The following is a 21,576-nucleotide window of genomic DNA, read 5'->3' on the forward strand; positions in this document are numbered from 1 at the left end:
GACCCGGGTGAGAGTCCACCAAAAACCGCTTTCTTACATACTTCTAGTTTCCGCTGATACTTTTCACACTCCAGCTGACACTGGGAGAGGTTCCTGGAGGTCTCTTCCTGGATTAGCTGCACTCGTTCGCTCTCAAAAGATTTGAGTTTGCTCTGGTGGAGAAGTTCGGCCACTTTGTTTTCAGTGCTGAGCTGCAGCTGCCGGTATCTAAAGCCAAAGCAGAGCAAAAATGTGGCAACAGCAAAACCAAAACCAAAACGAGATTCTCAGTCATCCAGGTCATGGTTGTTCCCAAAGTTACTTTTTCAGGAAAAAGAAAATGTGCTTTTTCTTCAAAGAAAAAAAAAAACCCCAAGATCCTGAAAAAGCGCCTTTTGGAACAACCATGAATTACAGATTACAAATTAACCGAGTTGGAAGGGATCTTGTAGGTCATCTAGTCCAACCCCCCCCACCTCTCCCAAGCAGGAGACCCTACACCATTTCTGACAAATGGCAGTCCAATCTCTTCTTGAAAGTCTCAGCGGATCCCGGATCTGCGCACCTTCCGTCGCGCATTCAAGACGTTCTTATTTCATCAAGCTGGCCTTCCCCTTTTTAAATGGAAATTTTAAATTTGGTTTTAAATTATTGGGGTTTTAAAATTCAGCCAAATTATTTAATCTGTTTTATTCTATTTTAAATTTTGTATTTATATGTTTTATTCTATGGCTGTTCACCGCCCCTGAGTCCTTCGGGAGTAGGGCGGTATACAAATTTAATAAAATGAAATGAAAATGAAAATGAAAGTGATGAAGCTCCCACGGCTTGGATGACTGAGAATCTCTACAGACTTTTAGCTATACAATTTGGGATGAACACCGCTGGAATGGTGTGGGAGTAAGAATGGATTTCCGGAGAAGAAGAAAAAAATATTGCAGACAACAGAAACCAGGAGCACTACTCCCAGTGACCCTGAGGACACAGATAAACCTCCAAGTGCTTCGATGACCCTCTAAAACAGGGCAGTCAAACTCGCGGCCCGCGGGCCAGATGCGTCACACGCTGGCCACGCCCCCGCCCGGTTTAGCAAAGGGAAAAAAAAGGAGTAGGAATGGATTTCCAGAAAAAGAGATTGCAGACTACAGGAACCAGGAGCACCACTCAGGTGACCCTGAGGACACAGATAAACCTCCAAGTGCTTCAACGTCCCTCTAAAAGGATGCAAATGACCAGCTGTCTGCAAGGAATATAAATCCTTCCATTCCCCACCATCCAGTCAGAGCTGAAGAAGCTTCTTGGATCAGAAGCGAAATGTCTTCCAAGAAAAAGCAAGAAAAGTCCAGTTGCCTCTTGAAAAAGCACCTTTGGGACAAAACCAAAAGACCAAGCCATTTCTTCCCTGCTGTTATGCCATTTTCCAGCTGAGAGAGGCAAAATTCAACAGACCTGTTTATGCTTCGAAATACAGCTCTCAAGGAGCACGGTGGCTCGCGTGGTTAGGATGCAGGGTTGGAGGTTAGGAAGCCCATGTTCGAGACCCGAGTGCTGTCGTGAGGCGGGGTTGAGCTACCGTCCTTCACTCCAGCTGGGGACAAGAAAGGAGCCCCCAACTACACATCCCCTTCACGACCTGCTTTCCTTGTTACTTTCCGGGAGGGGGCATCATGGTATCCGAAGCAGAACATCCAGATTCAGTCACAATTTTGCTCCATACAGTATAAATCTTGTGAACTCTTGAGCTTCTTCTTCCCACTATGTATTGAAGATGGACAGTGATTAATATTTATATGTACTTATATGTTAGGGGGTAGATATATAGATATGTGGGGACGCAGTGGCTCAGTAGCTAAGACGCTGAGCTTGTCGATCAGAAAGGTTGGCAATTCGGCGGTTCGAATCCCTAGCTCCGTGTAACGGAGTGAGCTCCCGTTACTTGTCCCAGCTTCTGCCAACCTAGCAGTTCGAAAGCACATAAAAAATGCAAGTAGGAAAATAGGAACCACCTTGGTGGGAAGGTAACAGCGTTCCATGTGCCTTCGGCTTTTAGTCATGCCGGCCAGATGACCACGGAATTGTCATCAGACAGCACTGGCTCTTCGGCTTAGAAACGGAGATGAGCACCACCCCCTAGAATCAGGAATGACTAGCACCTTTACCTTTATATAGATATGTATGAATATAGCATGTCTATATGTGTGTTATGTATGTGTACACTTTTGAAAGCAGGCAACAGAATTTCATTTTTAATGTGTACCAGCGTGGCCAGAGAAAAAAAATGACAAGATTATCTTATTTTATGGGTGTCATAGATGAATGGTTGCAAATACTCAGCATGGCTAGTCTAGTGAAGAGAAGGAACAGGGGAGACATGATAGCACTGTTGAATACTTGAGAGGCTGTCACAGAGAGGAGGGGGTCAACCTATTTTCCAAGGCATCCGAAGGCCAGGCAAGGAATAATGGATGGGAACTGAACAAGGAGGGATTCAACCTGGAAATAAGGAGGAATTTTCTGACAGTGAGAACAATCAAACAATGGAACAGAAGTTGCCTTCGGAAGTTGTGGGAGCTTTATCACTGGAGGCTTTCAAGAAGAGACTGGACTGCCATCTGTCAGAAATGGTGCAGGGTCTCCTGCTTGGGCAGCGGGTTGGACTAGATGACTTACAAGGTCCCTTCCAACTCTGTTAATCCGTTAAATTGTTAATCTGTGTCCCCCAGGCAACAGTGATGTCACTAGCTAAGCCTTTCAAACCAGAAGCGCCTTGGTGCTTCTAACCCAAGTGCTACATTATATAGCTATCCAAGTTTCTGAATATTTCTGAACAAAGTCGCAAATGACCGGGGAACTTCAGCAAAGTTACTGAAGGGCTATAATAAGACACAATGTGCATCATCTTCATCAGACAAGCAGATTGTCTGTAGTTTTCTTTTAAGCAGTATTTCTGCCAGTCAAAACAATGAAAGTGATTCAAGTTCTTGCTAAATATTCGGCTTGCTTTCTGTTGGATAATGAAGTATTCTGCATTTGGCTTCAGTAAAGTCTCTCTCATTTTTTTTTTTTTTTTGAGCGATGGAAGGTTTACACTTTTGTTTAAAGCTGTTTAAATCCCGATGGAGATTTTCCCTCTCCTCTGTAGCAATATTTTATTCATGGCAATCCCCGCTACCTTGGGGGGAAAAAATAGTCCTTTCTGATGCATTCAGCTGAATTTAGCAACCAAATATTTAAAACCGAAAGAGCAAACAAAATAGAAACGAACTCATTTGCATCAAAATGGCAACAGAGGAATGTAATTTGAAATCTTATTAACAGAGTCGCTCCTAATCTAGCAATAGTGCAGGTCCCAGTGAAAAGACATGCAAATAATTTAGATTGTGCAGTACTGCAGTCATAAACTAAAAGGATATTGTGGCCTATTTAAAATACAAATAGAACATTTGTTAAAATCAGCAAAATGAATAAAAATGATTCTCTATTCATGGTTAACCTTTGGCACAAAATGTGTGTGTCATCTTTTTTCTTAAGAAATGTCTTGTTTTATGGAGCACAAATGGATGGGGGTTTAAAATGGGCCAAATATGGTTTTCTTGGAGTAGGGTTGCTGTTGCTTAAAGAAATGAATTAGCAGTGCATTAACACACAAATGTGGCATCTTTAACTTATTTCTACTCCTGACCCAGGATTGAAGTTAGGTCAAAAAGAAAGGCCAATTGGTAAGATGAAAGATTCAGGGCGTTAAAAACATACCAGCTAAATTTTGCATTGCAAGTTTAATAGCAAGTTTCTCTCTAAAATGTAATAATTTAATAGTGGGTTTCTCTCCAAAATGTAATATTCCAACATACCGGTAGTCCTTGATTTATGACTGCAATGGAGTCCAAAATTTCCATTGCTAAATGCTAAGCAAGATAGTTGTTAAATGATTATTTTGTCCCATTTTACAACCCTTCTTGCCACAGCTATTAAGGAAATCCCTGGGGTTGTTAAGGCAGTAACATGGTTGTTGGGCTTATCCGATATGGAAAAAGCCGCTAAAAAAATGGAAACTTGTCAAAATGAAGAACGCTGAATGTCTCGTGCCCAAATTAAGCACCCCCTTATCATGATCTTCACTGAAACAGCCTTTTCTGAGCTTTGGCTTGGAAAACTTAATTGCCGAATGAAGGAAAATTCTGTATTTTTCGGCGCTAGGCTGAAGATATCTCCTCCGCTCAGCAATTCTACTAAAGCTCTGCAGGAATCCCAAATATGCATTTCAAGAAATTCAGTTCGGCTCTCCCATTATTCTAAACAATGGAATGCAACAGTGAGCAATAAAATGGACAGAGGATATCTCAGCAATTAGTCATTTATTAAGACCAAAGCAAATAAAACACCAATGCTACTTTAACAGAGCTATAAGTGGATATATAACTCCGTGTATGTTTATGGGTTTCATAACATATATTTAAGTGTTATAGCTCGCTGTATTTCAGAGGCTGGGTATAAAAATAAGAGTTTTAAATTTTTTAAAAAAAGGTTTTGTAACTATTTAGACAAAAGCCATCATGATCTTTATCTTCCCCCTACAGCAGCCCAGTTCTGTATATCGTATATTCCTTCCTTAAAGACATTTATGGTTTCCTTGTGTAAACTTTCACTTTCTCTCTGATGCCTCGGCCCATAACTCCCTTCACTCTCAAAGAAGAATAGAATTGGAATTGGAATTGGAATTGGAATGGAATGGAATAGAATAGAATAGGATAATGGAGTGAAAGGGATCTTGGAGGTCTTCTAGTCCATCCCTCTGCTTAGGCAGGAAATGGGTGGCTCATGGCTGATCAACATCCAAATCAGTGGTGGGATTCAGCTGGTTCGGGCAAACCGGTTGTTAAATTGCTGGCTGGCCCCACCCCTTCCTGCCCCGCTCCTTCCAGGATTCCCCATGCGCCCTGTTTTGGCTTCCAGGTAAGTGCAGGGAGGCCTACTAGGTCCAAAATGGGGCACGAGGTGTGTGTGTGGCACGGCCCCCCTGCGGCCCGTTTTTGCTCCCAGGAGGCTGCATGGCGGCCTACTAGGCCCAAAATGGGACACGGGGGGGCACCCCCCAGCCCGCAGCCTGTTTTTGCTCCCAGGGGAGTGCAGGAGGCTGAGTGCTGCCTGTCACACCCCTTGGCCATGCCCACCCAGCCGGTCATTAGGGCAGAGAACCAGTTGTTAAATTATTTGAATCCCACCACTGAGCTAAACCATGATTATATCTATGCCTAAGACTTGGAAAGGCTCCATCTCGTTTCAAGAGCAACCTGCCTTTTCGTCCTAGTTTGAGATATGCCGGGTCTCACGATAGAACTGCTATTCAAGGAATGCCGGTTAAAATTAAATTAGACCTTAAATTAAATTTGGTCTCTTGGTTAAAGCACCAACTTAGAAACCGTGAGTTTAGGACGGTCGGTCTCTCTCAGACCAGCCCAGCGCACAGGATTATTTGTTGTGGGGAAAATTGAAGGAGGAAGGACTATTAGGTATGTTTTCCGCCTTGAGTTATTTATTTAAAAAAAAAACAATAATAGATGGGATTAAAAAAAAAAATCTAATCCCCACCCCCCTTGCAAATCCTAATGTGCCCGGAGAACTCCTTACGCCAGGGGTGGGCAAATGTGGCCCTTTTACAACCTGTGGACTTCAACTCCCAGAATGTCTCAAGAATTCTGGGAGTTGAAGTCCACAGGTTGTAAAAGGGCCACATTTGCCCACCCCTGCCTTACGCAATCCTTGCTAACTCTGCCCTTTCTTTCTCTGCCTGGTGGCTCAGCAGACTGATAAGCATTGTGATTAACCCCAGCTGTCTGCAATTACAGTAAGTTCGAATCTCACCAGGCTCAAGGTTGACTCAGCCTTCCATCCTTTCTAAGGTAGGTAAATTGAGGACCCAGTTTGTTGGGGGCAATATGCTGACTCTTTAAAACCTCTTAGAGAGGGCTGTAAAGCACTATGAAGCGGTATATAAGTCTAAGTGCTATTGCTATTGCTATCCAAATGTAAATCACATGACTATAGGGATGCTGCAACTGTCATAAGTGACAAAAATAGTCATCAGTCATTTTTTTCAGGGCTGTTGTAACTTCCAATGGTCACTAAATGAACTGTTGTAAGTGGAGGACTACTTATATATATTTAGAGCCTGGTGGCTCAGCAGACTGATAGCATTGTGATTAACACCAGCTGTCTGCAATTACCGTAAGTTCGAATCTCACCAGACTCAAGGTTGACTCAGCCTTCCATCCTTTCTAAGGTAGGTAAATTGAGGACCCAGTTTGTGGGGGCAATAAGCCGACTTTGTATAAATATACAAAAGGATGAAGGCTATTGCTTAATGCATTGTAAGCCGCCCTGAGTCTCCGGAGAAGGGCGGCATATAAATCAAATAAAAAAAAAATTCTCTGAATGCATTTGAGGAAGAATCCTTGATTTCACTTGACAAGAAGGTGGGGGGAGATGGTCAAGTGTGAGTGCACTTATGTCACAGGCTAAGAGTTCAAACAGAAAGAGGAAGACAGTTAGAACAATTAATCAGTGGAACAACTTGCCTGCAGAAGTTGTGAAGGCTCCAACACTGGAAATTTTTAAGAAGATGTTGGATAACCATTTGTCTGAAGTGGTATAGGGTTTCCTGCCTGGGCAGGGGGTTGGACTAGAAGACCACCAAGGTCCCTTCCAACTCTGTTATTCTATTCTATAAGAGAAAGAGTCCTGATCATCAAAATGCCTCCCATCAACTGTCCCTCCCTCTCAGTTGTCTAGTACAGAGGATGTTCACAGATGAAGACAGAGAAGGGAGGAAAGGAAAGTGGGAGGAAGGAAGGAAAGGAGAAAGGGAGGAGGAAGAAGAGAGGGAGGAAGGAAAGGAGGGAGGAAGGAAGGACAAATAGGCAGGTTTTAGAGGGAGGGAGGGAGAGAGGGAAGAAGGAAGGATATGGTCCACCTGAAGATAGAAGATTCTGCATGGTCTCAATTGTTCACTTTATACTTTGGATAGATACCGGTAGATCTCTTTTCCTAGAATCTACATCGCCTCACAGTATCGGGGACCTTAGCCAGGCCAGAAGCATCAGGTAGAACAAAAGTAGCTGATGGCTTCATAAAAAGTGACATAACAGACAGGCTCCCGCTACAGAAGTCAATTTGGTTCACAAACTATGGCTGTTCAGGAAGCTGGTATGTAAGATCTTGTCTATTCCAGAGAAGATGTGGAATAGTTGGGTACACTTGATATGATAGCTATGAAAAGCAGACTGTAAGCTTTCCAGGGCGTAGCAAACTTAATCATTGTTGATGAACGTCTGACCAGCAGAACAACTATTCAGGTTTGGTCATCAAAATCCTATGTTTCATAGTCTTTTATCTGACAGAATAGAATTGTTGCTGAGACTTTGAAGTCAGGGCTGCACAAGGTGGTTTCTCGACAGAATGACGCTGCTGGACACCCCACATGCCTCTGCAACTCGATCCCACCCAAATGTGACCCAGGATTGATCTAGCAGCCTTCCCATCTGCAAAGGTCTGGCTCAATCTGACATGCACCAAACCTCTTGTGCATCTTTTCTACTGGAGTTACTTCTTCACCGAAGGCCCTGCTCAGAGATGAGATCAAAACCAACTTTGGGTAGCCTGTGTAGGAACCTATCCTGGCTTAGGAACCTAAAAGTAAGCTGGGAAGATAGCGAAAAGACAAACAAATCGGCCAGCCTAAACTATTCATACAGCTGTATCCAAGAGATGCTCCTTTTGCTATTCCAGTAAACAGGAATCTGATTCAGCTCCAAAATATTACTGAATCCAAGGAAAGATTCAACTGTGTTCAAGTGGTAGCTGTGATTTATTCCTGTAATGAGTGGGTAGAAACCCTGATGAACTTCCGATGTCTGGACCACAATTCCCTTAACGAGTTATATGGAATGGTTCAAATATCTAGAGCTCACTCTGCGGCCTATTTTTGCTGATAGTTTTGAGATTTTGGGTGCTGATAATATCTGAAGCATGGTAAAGCACATGCTAGAGGACTGAAAGTTATTTAGAAAGTAAATAGAAAGTACTGTTCGTGAAAACCCATTAAACTCACATGAACCGAGTATCAGCAATCAGAAGGGAGATTCCCTGGCAATTCCTAATAAAAAGCCAATCGTTGCTTAAAAATGTTGATGGCACCCAGATGTTGAGAGCACACTGCAGGCAAAAGAACAAGAACATCTGGATTGTAACTGAACCGACATCAATCAATGGAACAATACCGAATTCTCAAATCTAAACGGAACGTACAGCACATTTTGGGTGCATAAATCCAACCTTGTAGTTAAAGCCAGCAAAATCTGGCCACGTTCGTTTCATAAAAAATAGTTGTCCTTAATCTTCATCCAATTTTTAAGTTTAGCTGCATCTTTTTGAACTGGGTGTGGATTGGAAATATATATATATTATTATATATATACATATATAATAATAATAATTTCCAAAAGCGGTTCTGTGCCACTTAAGACACTTAAGATAGCCGGGACATAAAGCGTACTACAGAAGTTCTTTCATTTTTTTTGCCTGCTGATTAAGATCACGTGCAGTCTTTCACACAAAATGACCATATTTCTGCATATTCCCCCTCTTCCCTTAAAGCAGTGGCCCCCAACTTTTGGGGGCACCTGGAACCGGTTCTATGGAGAAAGGTTCTTCTGTGAATTGATAGGGCTTGGGGGAATGATTTTGGGCTTCGCTGTTCTGGTGCACCAGATACCATCATGGACACCTGATGGTGTCTGGTGTACCAGAAACTGCCAGTCCACTGCCTGAGGGTTGGGGACCCCTGCTTTAAAGAACCCCCATTGCAAGGGTCCTTCTGAATAGCCAATCCAATTCCGACCACAACTTTTAAGAACACTGCTTCAAGTCTGCCGGAACCCGGCACAAGGTTTAATCAGAGCAAGACCTACTGTTAAGCTAATTGCAGGTTTTGGGATGTACTGCAGCCCGAGGAAGGTACTGTTGAAGCCTTCCTGGAAGAGTCAACAGCATGAGCCACGGTGGCGCAGTGGTTAGAGTGGAGTACTGCAGGCTCCTTCTGGTGACTGCAATTTGTGCAGTTCAAATCTCACCAGGCTCAAGGTTGACTCAGCCTTCCATCCCTTCTGAGGTGGGTAAAATGAGGACCCAGAGTATTGGGGGCAAGAGGCTGACTCTGTAAACCGCTTAGAGAGGCTGTAAAGAACAGTGAAGCGGTATATACAGTATTTTTCAGAGTATAAGATGCACCTTTCCCGCCCCCCCCAAAAGAGGGTGAAAATCTGGGTGCATCTTATACTCCGTATGTAGCCCTGCCCAGCTTCTCAAACGGAGGTTTCAGAGGCTGAAAAAAGCATCAGAAACAAAGCTTCAGAAAAAAAGCCTCCAAACAGAGCTTCAGAAAAAAGCCTCCAAACAGAGCTTCACAAAAAAAGCCTCCAAACAGGGATCTATCATCTATCTCTCTATCTATCTTTGAGCTTCCGCTGCGGTGAATATCTTATTTTCAGATACGGTAATTTGGGAAAATATGCTGTTTTTAACGGATGCTTTTATCTACACATCTAAGCCGTCATTATTATAAAAGCAGATCAGATGGCTTTAACTTTTATTTTGAAGCTTGTCTGAAAAACTGCCAAAACTTGTCATTTGGTGTTTTGGTTTTGGGGTTGTTGTTTTTTTTACCCCCTGAACTTTTGATTTGAAGATCAAATCAACCTGCAAAGAACAGCTTGTCAAAAGTCGAGGGGACGTATTTTCCCAAGGGAATATAAAGCTAAGCAGATTTGGATAAAAAGGAAGGCAAAGGGCATTGTGTGTTTTCTTTTCAAATTAGCACATCTGTAGTATCCAATTAGGTCTAGATTATTTCTCTCTCGGATGATGAGCCCGGGATGAGACCGTTTTTTGGTGAGATCTCTGGTCTCTCTCTCTCTTTTTTTAAATCTTCTACTCAAAAACCAAGCCAATAAAGTCACAGGGCAAAGGGGGAAAAAAAAGAGGGAGAGGGGGGAATCCTGTCCAGCCTCCAAAATCTGCTGGAAGGAAATCAAGATTTTAAAATATAATGAGAAACAGAGAAAATGCTATTTGAACATCTTCATTCTTTCCGCAGAAGGAGAAAGGAGGGGCTGTCAAATAATCTTTCTGCAAAACAGAGAAATCAGCCCCTCCTGACTTTTCCTCCAGTGAAACCCATCCTGAGGAGGACCGTTGATAGAACAATATCACCCGATGCTGCTAAGGCCAAACAAGGATTCACGAGGGGTTCTGATATTGCGAGTGAGGCGTTTAGAAGACGTTTTGAACCTTACAATGTTTGAAAAACTACCTCATAGGCTGCAAACGCAGCACATTAAATGAGTTCGACCTTGAATTATCTAAAATATTTGACCAGGAAATCTCTCTCTCTCTGTCTCTTTCCCTCCAGTGTGTGTGTGTGTGTGTGTGTGTGTCTGCGTTTATTGGAGATTGGAGAGAAATTTCCTGGTCGAATACTTAAATCTAGATAATTCAGATTTAGGTAGATATATAAATGAGCTCCCTTGAATTATCTAGATTTAATTATCTAGATTTAAGTATTAACCAAGAAACCTCTCTCTCTCTGTATATACACACACTTATCTCTATATCATCTATCTATCTATCTATCTATCTATCTATCTATCTATCTATCTATCTATCATCAATCTGTCTGTCTATCATCTCTCTCTATCATCTGTCTGTCTATCTATCCTCATATAGAAAGGATAGACAGACAGACAGACAGATGCAGGAGTGGGTTGCTGGGGGTTTGAAGGGGTTCGGGAGAAGCTCTAGCTAAGATTCTGTGCAGTTCGGAGAACCCCCAAATCCCACTCCTGGCTGGCCCCCTCCGCCCTGCCCCTCCCAGGAGTCCCCACACGGGCCATTCTGCATGCAGGTAAGTGCAGGGCGCGCATGGAGGCTCGGGGAGGCCAAAAAACAGGCCTACCGGAAGTTCAGGAAGGCCTTCAGAGGGCCTCTGGAGCCTGGGGAGTCCGTTTTCGCCCTCCCGGAGGCTCAAAAAAAGCCTCCGGAGCCCAGGGAGGGCAAAAACGCCCCCCATCATGGTGCAAGAGGCCAACTAGGCCACACCCACCATGGCCACGCCCACCCAGCAATTGGGCAGAGAACCCCTTGCTAAAATGTTTGAAGCCCACCCCTAGACAAGAGAGAGAGAGAGAGAGAGAGAGAGAGAGAGAGAGAGAGAGAGAGAGAGAGAGAGAGAGAGAGAGAGAGAGATGGATGATCATCCTATCTATCTATCTATCTATCTATCTATCTATCTATCTATCTATCTATCTATCTATCTATCTATCATCTATTCACACATATACATATATACATGTATATACACACACAAATACACAGTACGTATGTATATATGGTATATGTGTATATATATATAAAGTGTTTTTCTATCGAGGCACCTGGTCTACCCCAACATGTGGGAGGGAGCATACTGCATCCCTTTCGCCTTTCAGCTCCAATCCAGGAGCCCTCAAGCAGTCGCACTGACGACAAACCATTTTATATCAAATTTATATTTCGCTGATAAAGAAATAAAGGGAGACTAGTATAGACCTATTTCAAGTTATTTAGCTCTCATCAGCTAGCCATACCTTACTTGGATACACACACACACACACACACACATAGTGTGTGTGTGAATATATATTTATATACATACATGCACACATAGACATACATGCACACATACAGACATACATGAAGGTACAGTGTATCTAAGTGCACCCGGAAAAAAAGGTTGCTCAGAATAAAAGGGCAGATTTGGAAAAATAACTCCAGGGTTTGTACTCATAAGCTATAAAGAAAAGATTTCATCACATTATACAAAGATGAGAAAAACAAAGGAGGGGACTATCCCAAATGTATTCTCACACGGAAATAAATTTCACAGAGCGCATTTGTTTCCATTTTAGGATTGCGAGGTAAGGTTATGATTTGTGTGCAAAATGGAGGGTTTCATTCCCCGCCCCCCCCCCCACACCCCCAGTAAGAATCTATCCTTACAAAACAAGTGTCTACGAATCAAAATCCTTAGGATTTATCCTTTTGTAATTCATCTCAATTTGCTGTTTGCCGTACAAATCTCACAAGGAGGAGTCTTTCAACCACGTAACAGGCGAGCTTTCTCAAAACAAATGCACACAACAAGCTTAAGTGCTCCGGTCAGTTATACAATGAGGTTATCTTCTATCTCTAAAAATATGTGGCTGAAAAATATGGAATTTAAAACTAAAGTAATTAAACGCAACCCGGGGATTGAATCATTGGACCATGTTGCTGTTATTTTATCATGTGATGTGTACCAAACATATCAGAACCTCCACACTAAATTATCAAGCCTTGTTCCAAACGCTTTTGTTATTTTGGCAAACATTAAATTAACCCGACGTTGCCATATTGTTTTAAAGTGTTTAACTGCCCGCTTATGGTAACTTTGCTATTTGGAAATCAGAGGAACCACCGCAGTTCCTGAAAGATCTCAAGGTAATTCTCACCAGATAGTAGAATTTACAGTCTACTGTCTCTGGCAGGGATTCTGTTTTCTCTCTGATATGAAGGTTTTTGAAGGGGCAAACCCAGAGTCCCTTGGGAGTGGGGCAACAAAATAAATAAATAAATAAATAAACGCTTGTTACGTTTGGAAATATCTCTTTACGGATGCTGAAACGGACACCTGAAAAATGGAAACGGAACCTTTCAAAGGACAATGGGGGGCAATTTTATTTCGGGAGAAAAGAGCAATTAATAAAAATCACAGCCTGCGGTGACCAGGAACCCTTAATTTGAAGCATTCTGCCTATGGAGATTCTTAGTCATCCAGGTCAAAGATGCTTTTTCAAAGAGGCAACTGGACGTTCTTTGTTTTTCTGAACGGAAGAAGCTTCTTGGATGAGAAGCAAAATGGAAAGAAAGAAAGAAAGAAAGAAAGAGAGGGAGGGAGGGAGGAAGAAGGAAGAGGGAGGGAGGAAGGAAAGAAGGAAGGAAAGGAGGGAAGGAGGGAGGGAGGGCAAATAGGCAGGTTTTATAGGAAGGAAGGAAAGAAGGGGAAGGGGAAGGGGAAGGGGAGGAAAGGAACGGGGAGAGAGAAAGGGAGGGAGAGAGGAGGAAGGAAGAGAGGGAGGGAGGGAGGAAAGAAGGAAGGAAAGTAGGGAAGGAGGGAGGGAGGGCAAATAGGCAGGTTTTATAGGAAGGAAGGGGAAGGGAAGGAACGGGGGAGAGAAGAATGAAGGAAGAAAGGGAGGGATGAAGGAAGGAAAGGAGGGAGGGAGGGACGAAGGAAGGGCAAATAGGCAGGTTTTATAGGAAGGAAGGAAGGAAAGGGAAGGGGAAGGGGAAGGGGAAAGGAAGGAACGGGGAAGGAAGGGAGGGAGGAGGAAGGAAGAGAGGGAGGCAGGAAGGAAAGAAGGAAGGAAAATAAGGAGGGAGGGAGGAAGGGCAAATAGGCAGGTTTTATAGGAAGGAAGGGGAAGGGAAGGAACGGGGGAGAGAGGAACGAAGGAAGAGAGGGAGGGATGAAGGAAGGAAAGGAGGGAGGGAGGGACGAAGGAAGGGCAAATAGGCAGGTTTTATAGGAAGGAAGGAAGGGGAAGGGGAAGGGGAAGGGAAGGAAAGGAACGGGGAGAGAGGAAGGAAGGATGGAAGAGAGGGAGGAAAGAAGGAAGGGCAAATAGGCAGGTTTTATAGGAAGGGAGGGAAGGAAGAAAGGGAAAGAGAAAGGCAAGGCAAGTCTAGTTGCCTCTTGAAAAAAGCACCTATGGGATATTGAGCATTGTGCATTAAAGTGCAGGCTGTGGCTAATGCAGGGCTGGAGTGGTGTCTCCACCTTGCTTCCTCCCTAGGGATTCAGCTGCTCAGAGGGAGGGAGAGTGAAGATACAGCGACTTGGGCTTTTTTCAACCCGTGGCTCTGAATTTTGCAAATTTTCCAGCCGGGCTTTGGGAGGCTTTCCGTTTAGAAGATGTTTCATGGGTCCAGAGTTCTAAGACTGGAAAGCCAATCATGGCACAGATCCTACTGTCGTTGCTCTGCCCAGCACAAATCTTACTGGAGTGTTTGTTGTGAGAAATTTTCTGGGTAAGGGCTTGGTTTTACCGGTGGAGGAAGATGAAGTTCTTCAGGAGAGACTTGGAAAATGTCATGGTCCTTCAAGTTCTCCATCAAGAACTCTTTAGTCTGTATGTCCTGTGAGATCCACAACTCTTACTGGATGTTTGTGGTGAGAAGTTTTCTGGGTAAGAGCTTGGTTTCACTTGTGGAGGAAGATGAAGTCCTTCAGGAAAGACTTGGCCACTGATGTTCTCCACCAAGAACTCTTTAGCCTGTATGTCCTGTGAGATCCACAACTCTTACTAGATCTTACTCTTCTACACAAACCCTGACTAGGTGGCTCAGTGGCTAAGACACCGAGCTTGTCGATCAGAAAGGTTGGCAGTTCGAATCCCTAGTACAGGTCTCCTGCGTGAGCAGGGGTTTGGACTAGATGACCTTCAAGGTCCCTTCCACCTCTGTTACCGTTAGATGTTTCCAACTCAGCAGTACCCAAGTGGACATCTCTGTGTTTGTGATGGGAGGCTTTGGCAATCATGTGGTCTTTTCTTTCTTAGCAACCACTGTGTGCGCTTGGGAAAGGTAGGAATAATTGCAGAAAAGCTGTAAAGGAAGAATCATTCCGGGGCCAAATGTTCCTCAAGTTTAGAGGGCTTTGCCACACGGAAGAGCTAGGAAACACAGGCCAACAGCCAGTTAACTATAAGCTAAGCTTCTTTCGATAAGGAACACCTTTTTATGATGTCCACTGTATCTTTATTTTTGAAGGTATGTCAACAAAGCAACTACCATGTTTCCCCGAAAATAAGACCCTGTCTTATATTTTTTTGAACCCCGAAATAAGTGCTTGGCCTTATTTTCAGGGAGGTCTTATTGTTTTGGGGCGCATGGAGCAAGACGGGGATCCTCTTGACGTCTTACCTGATTTCCAGCTCTATCTCCCTAACCCTAACCAGAGAAAATGGCAGGGACCGGATGTGCATGCGGTTAAATATTTTTGGGGAGGGCTTATTTTCAAGGGAGGGCTTATTTTCAGAGGTTGTCTTATTTTCAGAGAAGGTCTTATTTTCGGGGAAACTGTATCCTGGGTCAGAAATGAGTGTGAAGAAAAAAACAACACCCCAAGACATACAGGTTAAAGAGTCCTTGGTGGACAACTTCAGTGGAAGTAAAATTTTCCAAGTCTTTCCTGAAGGACTTCATCTTCCTCCCTGAGGGAAACCAAGCCCTTACCCAGAAAACTTCTCACAACACTTTTTCCTTTACTGGAGTAGCACGCGGACATTTTCCACAGTTGTCTCCAAGGGGAAAAAATACTTTCGGTCTCCAGGAGCTCCCATCTAGGTTCTTGATTCTGCTTCAAAGGGTCTAGCGTGGATAAATTGAAAATCTTTCTGGAGGAGCCACGGATGGAAAATAGACACGATGTGCGGCCAGCCCAGGATTTTCTATTTTTTTCCAAGGGGTGGGGTGTTCCTTGGGAATATGGTTCTTTGGGTCAAGACTATTTTAGGGTTTATATACCTTTCAAGATGATGGGGAAAATGTGACACTGGCTTTCATCAACTGGTCTGCCAGGTTTGGGTGGTTCCTAAAAGGATGTGGGGACTGCCCCACCCCATTCTATCACACACAGAAAAATGAAAATAATTTCGGGTAGCTGTTCTTTCTTTCAATCTAAAAGATAGAGTTTCTTTGTATCGGAATAAAGACAAGATAGAAAAGCAAGCTTAGTTAGTTCTCAGCCACGGCTGCTTCACCTGTAAGTCCCTAAATGACAAATAAGCTTAAGATTGACCAGAAAATGAGAGATTCGCAAAACTCATAATCTATATAATGATGGCTACAACTTTATCCTCAGTGTTCTTCTTTCTTTGGCTGCCAGCAGTTCGATTCTGACCAGTTCAAGGTTGACTCAGCCTTCAATCCTTCCGAGGTGGGTAAAATGAGGACCCGGATTGTTGGGGGCAATATGGTGACTCTGTAAACTGCTTACAGAGGGCTGTAAAGCATTGTGAAGAGGTATATAAGTCTAAGTCTATTGCTTTTTCTCCTCATTGATCTGTGAACCAAACGCCATAGACATACAGCATTCCTCGACTTACAACTATTTGGTTAGTGACCATTCAACATTATCACGGTCCTGAAAAAGTGACTTATGACCGGTTTTTTCACACGACTTGCAGAATCCTCCATGGTCATGCGATCAAAATTTGGACCCATGGCAAAACTGGCATGTATTTATGACTGTGTTGTATGGTTGCCTTTTGCGACCTTCTGACAAGCTACATCAACGGAGAAGCCAGATTCGCTTAATGACCATCTTGCTGACTTAACAGCTGCAGGATTCCACTTAACGATTGTGGACACTTTGGGCTCAGTTTTGATCGTACGTTGAAGACTACCTACATTGCCATAGATCTGACTTTTTTTTAAAAAAAGGAATCCTTACAGTTATAAACATTATTTGTGTGTGTGTGTGTGTGTGTGTGTGTGTGTATATACACACCCTATAACTATTGTATTTTACCCTACTTTTATTTTAAATTGTTTGTATAAGATTTTATTGGTGATATGTGTTTGCACCTTGTGCTTTGATATGGCCTAGAGGCTAATCAATAAATCTGTCTATCTATCTATCTATCTATCTATCTATCTATCTATCTATCTATCTATCTATCTATCTATCTATCTATCTATCTATCATCTATCTGTCTGTCTATCATCTATCTATCTATCTATCTATCTATCTATCTATCTATCTATCTATCTATCTATCTATCTATCTATCTATCTATCATCTATCTGTATGTCTGTCTATCATGTCCAAAGATGCTTTTTTCAAGAGGCAACTGGACTTTCTTGTTTTTCTTTGAAGACATTTCGCTTCTCATCCAAGAAGCTTCTTCAGCTCTGAAGAAAGTCCACTTGCCTCTTCAAAAAGCACCTTTGAGACAACCATGACCTGGATGACTGAGAAGCTCCATAAAGAATACGATGATTTTCACTAATGCCCTGCTTTGTCTCCACCTCCCTCAGGACAGCCTATCTGTAGCGTATCTGGAGCTAATAGCAATAGCTCTAGCACTAACACTTCAGACTTTTATACCGCTTCACTTACAGCAGTAATTAAACACAAGCTGGTGATTGGATTATTGGACGGAGATGCTGTTATTTTATCATGTGACGTCTACCAAACATGTCAGAACCTCGAAACTAACTATCAACCCTTGCTTGAAATACTTCTGTTATTTGGGCAAACGTTAGATTAACCCAACGTTGCCATATTGTTTTAAGTCGAGCTGCGTATGGACGTCCACGCTGGTGCATTGCTCGTGCTGCCCGGTTCTGAATAGGCTATGGCCCGGGAGTGGGCTGCGGTCCATAGGTTGGGGACCCCTGACTTATAGCACACTCTGAGAGTTTACAAAGTCAGCGTATTACCCCCAACAATCTGGATTTTAATTAATTTCTTTTTCCAGTTTAGAATGCAAGCAGTTTATGGTTATTTTAACTTCTGGTTACAGAGTTCACATCACCATCATCATCATCACAATCACTTTGGGAGGTTCAGTAGACTGGAGGGAGAGACAGACAGACAGACAACAGAAATACTAGCCATCCTAAAACAAACGAAGAACGGTTACAGGAACTGGGTATGTCTAGTGTAATGAAAAGAAGGACCAGGGTGACATGATAGCAGTGCTCCAATATTTGAGGGGCTCTTACAAAGACGAGGGGGGGGGGTGTCAACCTATTTTCCAAAGCACCAAAAGGCAAGACAAGAAACAATGGTTGGAAATTAACCAAGGAGGGAAGCAACCTAGAACTAAGGAGAAATTTCCTAACGGTGGAAGCAATCAACCAATGGAATGGCTTGCCTTCAGAAGTTGTAGGTGATCCATCACTGGAGGATTTCAAAAAGAGACTGGACAGCCATTTGTCCAGAATGGTATAGGGTCTCCTGCTCAAATAGGAGGATGGCCTAGAGGACCTCCAAGATCCTTTCCAACTCTATTATTCTATGTTCATTCAGGGAGTTTCTCTGGTTGAAAACAGTCAAGAATCTGAGATTTCAGGTTCCAATAACCACATCATACTACTATTTCTTCTTCCTCCTCCTCCTCCTCCTCCTCTTCTTCCTCCTCCTCCTCCTCCTTCTTTTCCTTCTTCCTCTTCTTCTTCTTCTTCCTCCTCCTCCTCCTCCTCTTCTTCTTTTTTTAGCATAAGTGGTTTTCAACACACTTCTTTTCTAGCCAGCATTGGTAAGCCACCTTAGGAAATGATTTCTGCGACTGCGTACAAGTGCACACCCAGAGAGCAATGTTTCTGACTGATGTAAGGTATTCATTCCTCTGTAGAGAGACCGCGTAACTGAAAGCAGACTCTTGAACCCTGAAGCCTGAAACAGCCAGGGTTATTATTTCATACTCAACGCAAACTTTGTTTGCATTTAACAGACAAAGAAAGTCACTTACCAATCACCGATTGGGAATCGCGTTATAATAACTGTACTTGACTAGAAAATTGGGTGTTAGTTACAGTCTTCATCACAAGATTTGCCAGAGGCAATTCTCCGCCATTCAAGCTAGGCAGCATTCCACCGACTTTGTATAAACAAATATGTCCAAGAGTTTCAGGTCCTACCAACACTGGTAACCAGGGTCTGTTCACAATACAATGTGCTTTTTGTCTTGGGGATCCCATCACAAGCATGACCTCATGCAGACAAATGTTATTTATTAATGTCAATGCATTCGTTACATTATTCCCTTGGTTCAGGATGACTTAAAAATAATTTTAACACCAACGCTCCCCTTGGTTTCTGCTGCCTCCAGTGACAGCAGAAGTATTTTTACAACACCCGGCATTTTGCTCTCTTAAATAGAAAGGGAAATTGTTTCCCCTAAATATTAGAGTTTGCTAGAAAAAGAAAGTTGAAACGTTAACTGGACTGTGTCAAATTTCTCAGTAAAGCCTGGGTTTTTTTATTTTGTTTTTTGTTTTATTAAAACTGCAATAGAATTTCAACTGGAAAACATACCACCGAAGTGTAATAGACCAAAACATGGCACTTTCCAAAAATTTGCCAAGTCAAGGAAGATATAAATACAGAAAGGTTTCTTTTGATCAACAAACAAATGAAATGTTTACTCAAGCGGGAAGCACGAACTTACATTTGTTTCAGCTGCCTAATAACAACTATCTGAGGACTAAAATCATCAGGAACAGCCAGAAACACCAATTATTTAAATACATCAGAAACAGACACGGGAGTGGATCACAGTTAAGGGAGAAGAGAAACTTCAGAAAAATTGAATAATTTATTTGCAACTGCTTTTGGAAGCGGTAAACAAACCCCTATCCTTGACTAGAGATAAACCAGAATAATAATAATAATAATAATTAAAAAAACAGATGCAAGCAACAATTAACAAGAGAGTATTAAAAAAATGCATCAATAACTAACTTCGCAAAATATCTGTTGTTTTTTTTGAAAGAAAGGCCCAAAGATGAAACAGTTGAAGAAGAAGAAGAAGAAGAAGGAGAAGAAGAGGAGGAGGGGGAAGAAGGAGGAGGAGGAGGAGGAGGAGGAGGAGGAGGAGGAGGAGGAAGAGGAGGAGGAGGAGGAGGAGGAGGAGAAGGAAGAAGAAGAGTAGTTACCAGATCAATGTAACTCTATTTTGTGAGATGAGGAGAAATGCAGGGAAGTACAAACCCATTTGGCTTACATTTATTCCACATTAGGTGGGTGGTAATATGATAACATATCAAATGATAAGGCCCATGAAAGAAACATTATTCTGAAGGAACCTTTAGGTGGCCCTGGGAAACTGGTTCCCAGAGCCTCACAAGCTCTTTTCATGGTGGGAAGTAAACCTGATCAGTTAAGACAGAATCCCAAGAGTTATTTCAATCTTTTGGATACGGCATCATCTCATGTTGATTCTACTCGGCTGGTGACTTCAACCAACAACAACAACAACAACAACAACAACAACAACACAATCACAATACCATATGCTGCAGCCGATGAAAGAGCCTGTGCAGTCTTGGCTAAGATCTGTAGATGTCAAGATGATGGCAGGTGTCATTTGCAATCTATAATGCCCTGACTGGACTATAGTACTGTGTGCCATTTTGGGGACCAAGATACAAAAGGATGCAAGGAGGATATCCTGGAATCAGCGCAGATAAAGTTATCAAAGATAAGGAAGGGTTTGGAGTCTAAATCCTATTGAGAACGGTGGAAGATACAGGTCAGCTTCACTTTGAAGGGCCCCCCCGGGGAAGAGGGGGTAGAAGTCTCCAGGATACAGTGCTCAAGAAGAGAAGGTAAGAAGCAATGGTGGAAGCTTTATAGGGAGAGGGCGGGGAGGAGAGAGGGAGAGAGAGACGGGGGAGGGAAGGAAGGACAGAGAAAGAGAGAGGGAAAGGGGAGAGGGAGAAAGAGTGGACGGAGGGAGAGAGAAGAAAAGTGGGAGGGAGGGAGGAAGGAGGGAGGGGGAGGGAGGGAGAGATGGGGAGGGAAGGAGAAAGAGCCTTGGTAGTACAGTGGTTTAAGGCACCCTGTTATTAAGCTGGTTATTAAGACCAGCTGTCTGCAATTACTGTAAGTTCGAATCTCACCAGGCTCAAGGTTGACTCAGCCTTCCATCCTTTCTAAGGTAGGTAAATTGAGGACCCAGTTGTGGGGGCAATAAGCTGACTTTGTATAAATATACAAAAAGGATGAAGGCTATTGCTGAGCACATTGTAAGCCGCCCTGAGTCTTCGGAGAAGGGCGGCATATAAATCAAATTTAAAAAAAAAAAAGAGGGAAAGGGGAGAGGGAGGGGAGGGAGAATGTGAGAGAGAGGAAAAGGGGGAGGGGGGAGAGAGAGACGGGGAGGGAAGGAAGGACAGAGAAAGTGAGAGGGAAAGGGGGAGGGAGGGAGAGAGAAGAAAGGGGGAGGGAGCGTGTGAGAGAGAAGAAAAGGGGAAGGGAGGGAAGGGGAGGGAGGGAGAGAGAAGGGGGAGAGAGAGGGAGAGATGGGGCGGGAGGGAAGGAGAGAGAGGGAAAGGGGAGGGAGAGGGGGAGAATGTGAGAGAGAGGGAGAGGGGAGAGAGGAGGGGGAGGGGAAGAGAGGAGACAGACCCAACCTGAAATTAGGAGGAAGTCCCTGACCATGGGGGCTCCATCAGTGGACATTTTCAAACAAATAAATGATCTGTCCAGCCTCTTCTCAGAATTGCTGGGCAGGGGTCTGGACTGAGGAAATCTCCATGATTCTTTTGAACCTGCACTGTTTATTGCTCTATACGCAAAAGAAAGCCAAACATTTAAAATATGATCTCTTGGGAAAATGTAAAAAAGGGTTTTATTGTTTTTTAAGTGTATAAAATTACCGGAGATTCAACATGTCCATACGCACATTCAAAAAAAACCAGAAGATTTCCATGTGGCTTTATGTTCCCACCCAG

At 43.1% G+C, this 21,576-nt stretch overlaps 1 protein-coding gene across 1 annotated transcript in view; it reads right to left on the reverse strand.

Moving 5' to 3' along the window:
* PIBF1 (progesterone immunomodulatory binding factor 1) overlaps positions 1–21,576 on the reverse strand; it is a 100,226-nt gene that overhangs the window by 43,074 nt on the left and 35,576 nt on the right. Inside the window, exon 11 of the mRNA XM_034416880.2 lies at positions 42–207. Within this exon, the coding sequence (XP_034272771.2) occupies positions 42–207 (166 nt within the window). The remainder of the gene's footprint in view (positions 1–41; positions 208–21,576) is intronic.

This window comes from Pantherophis guttatus, chromosome 5, assembly GCF_059756535.1.
Source record: "Pantherophis guttatus breed Tessera chromosome 5, ASM5975653v1, whole genome shotgun sequence".
Taxonomy (NCBI): domain Eukaryota; kingdom Metazoa; phylum Chordata; class Lepidosauria; order Squamata; family Colubridae; genus Pantherophis; species Pantherophis guttatus.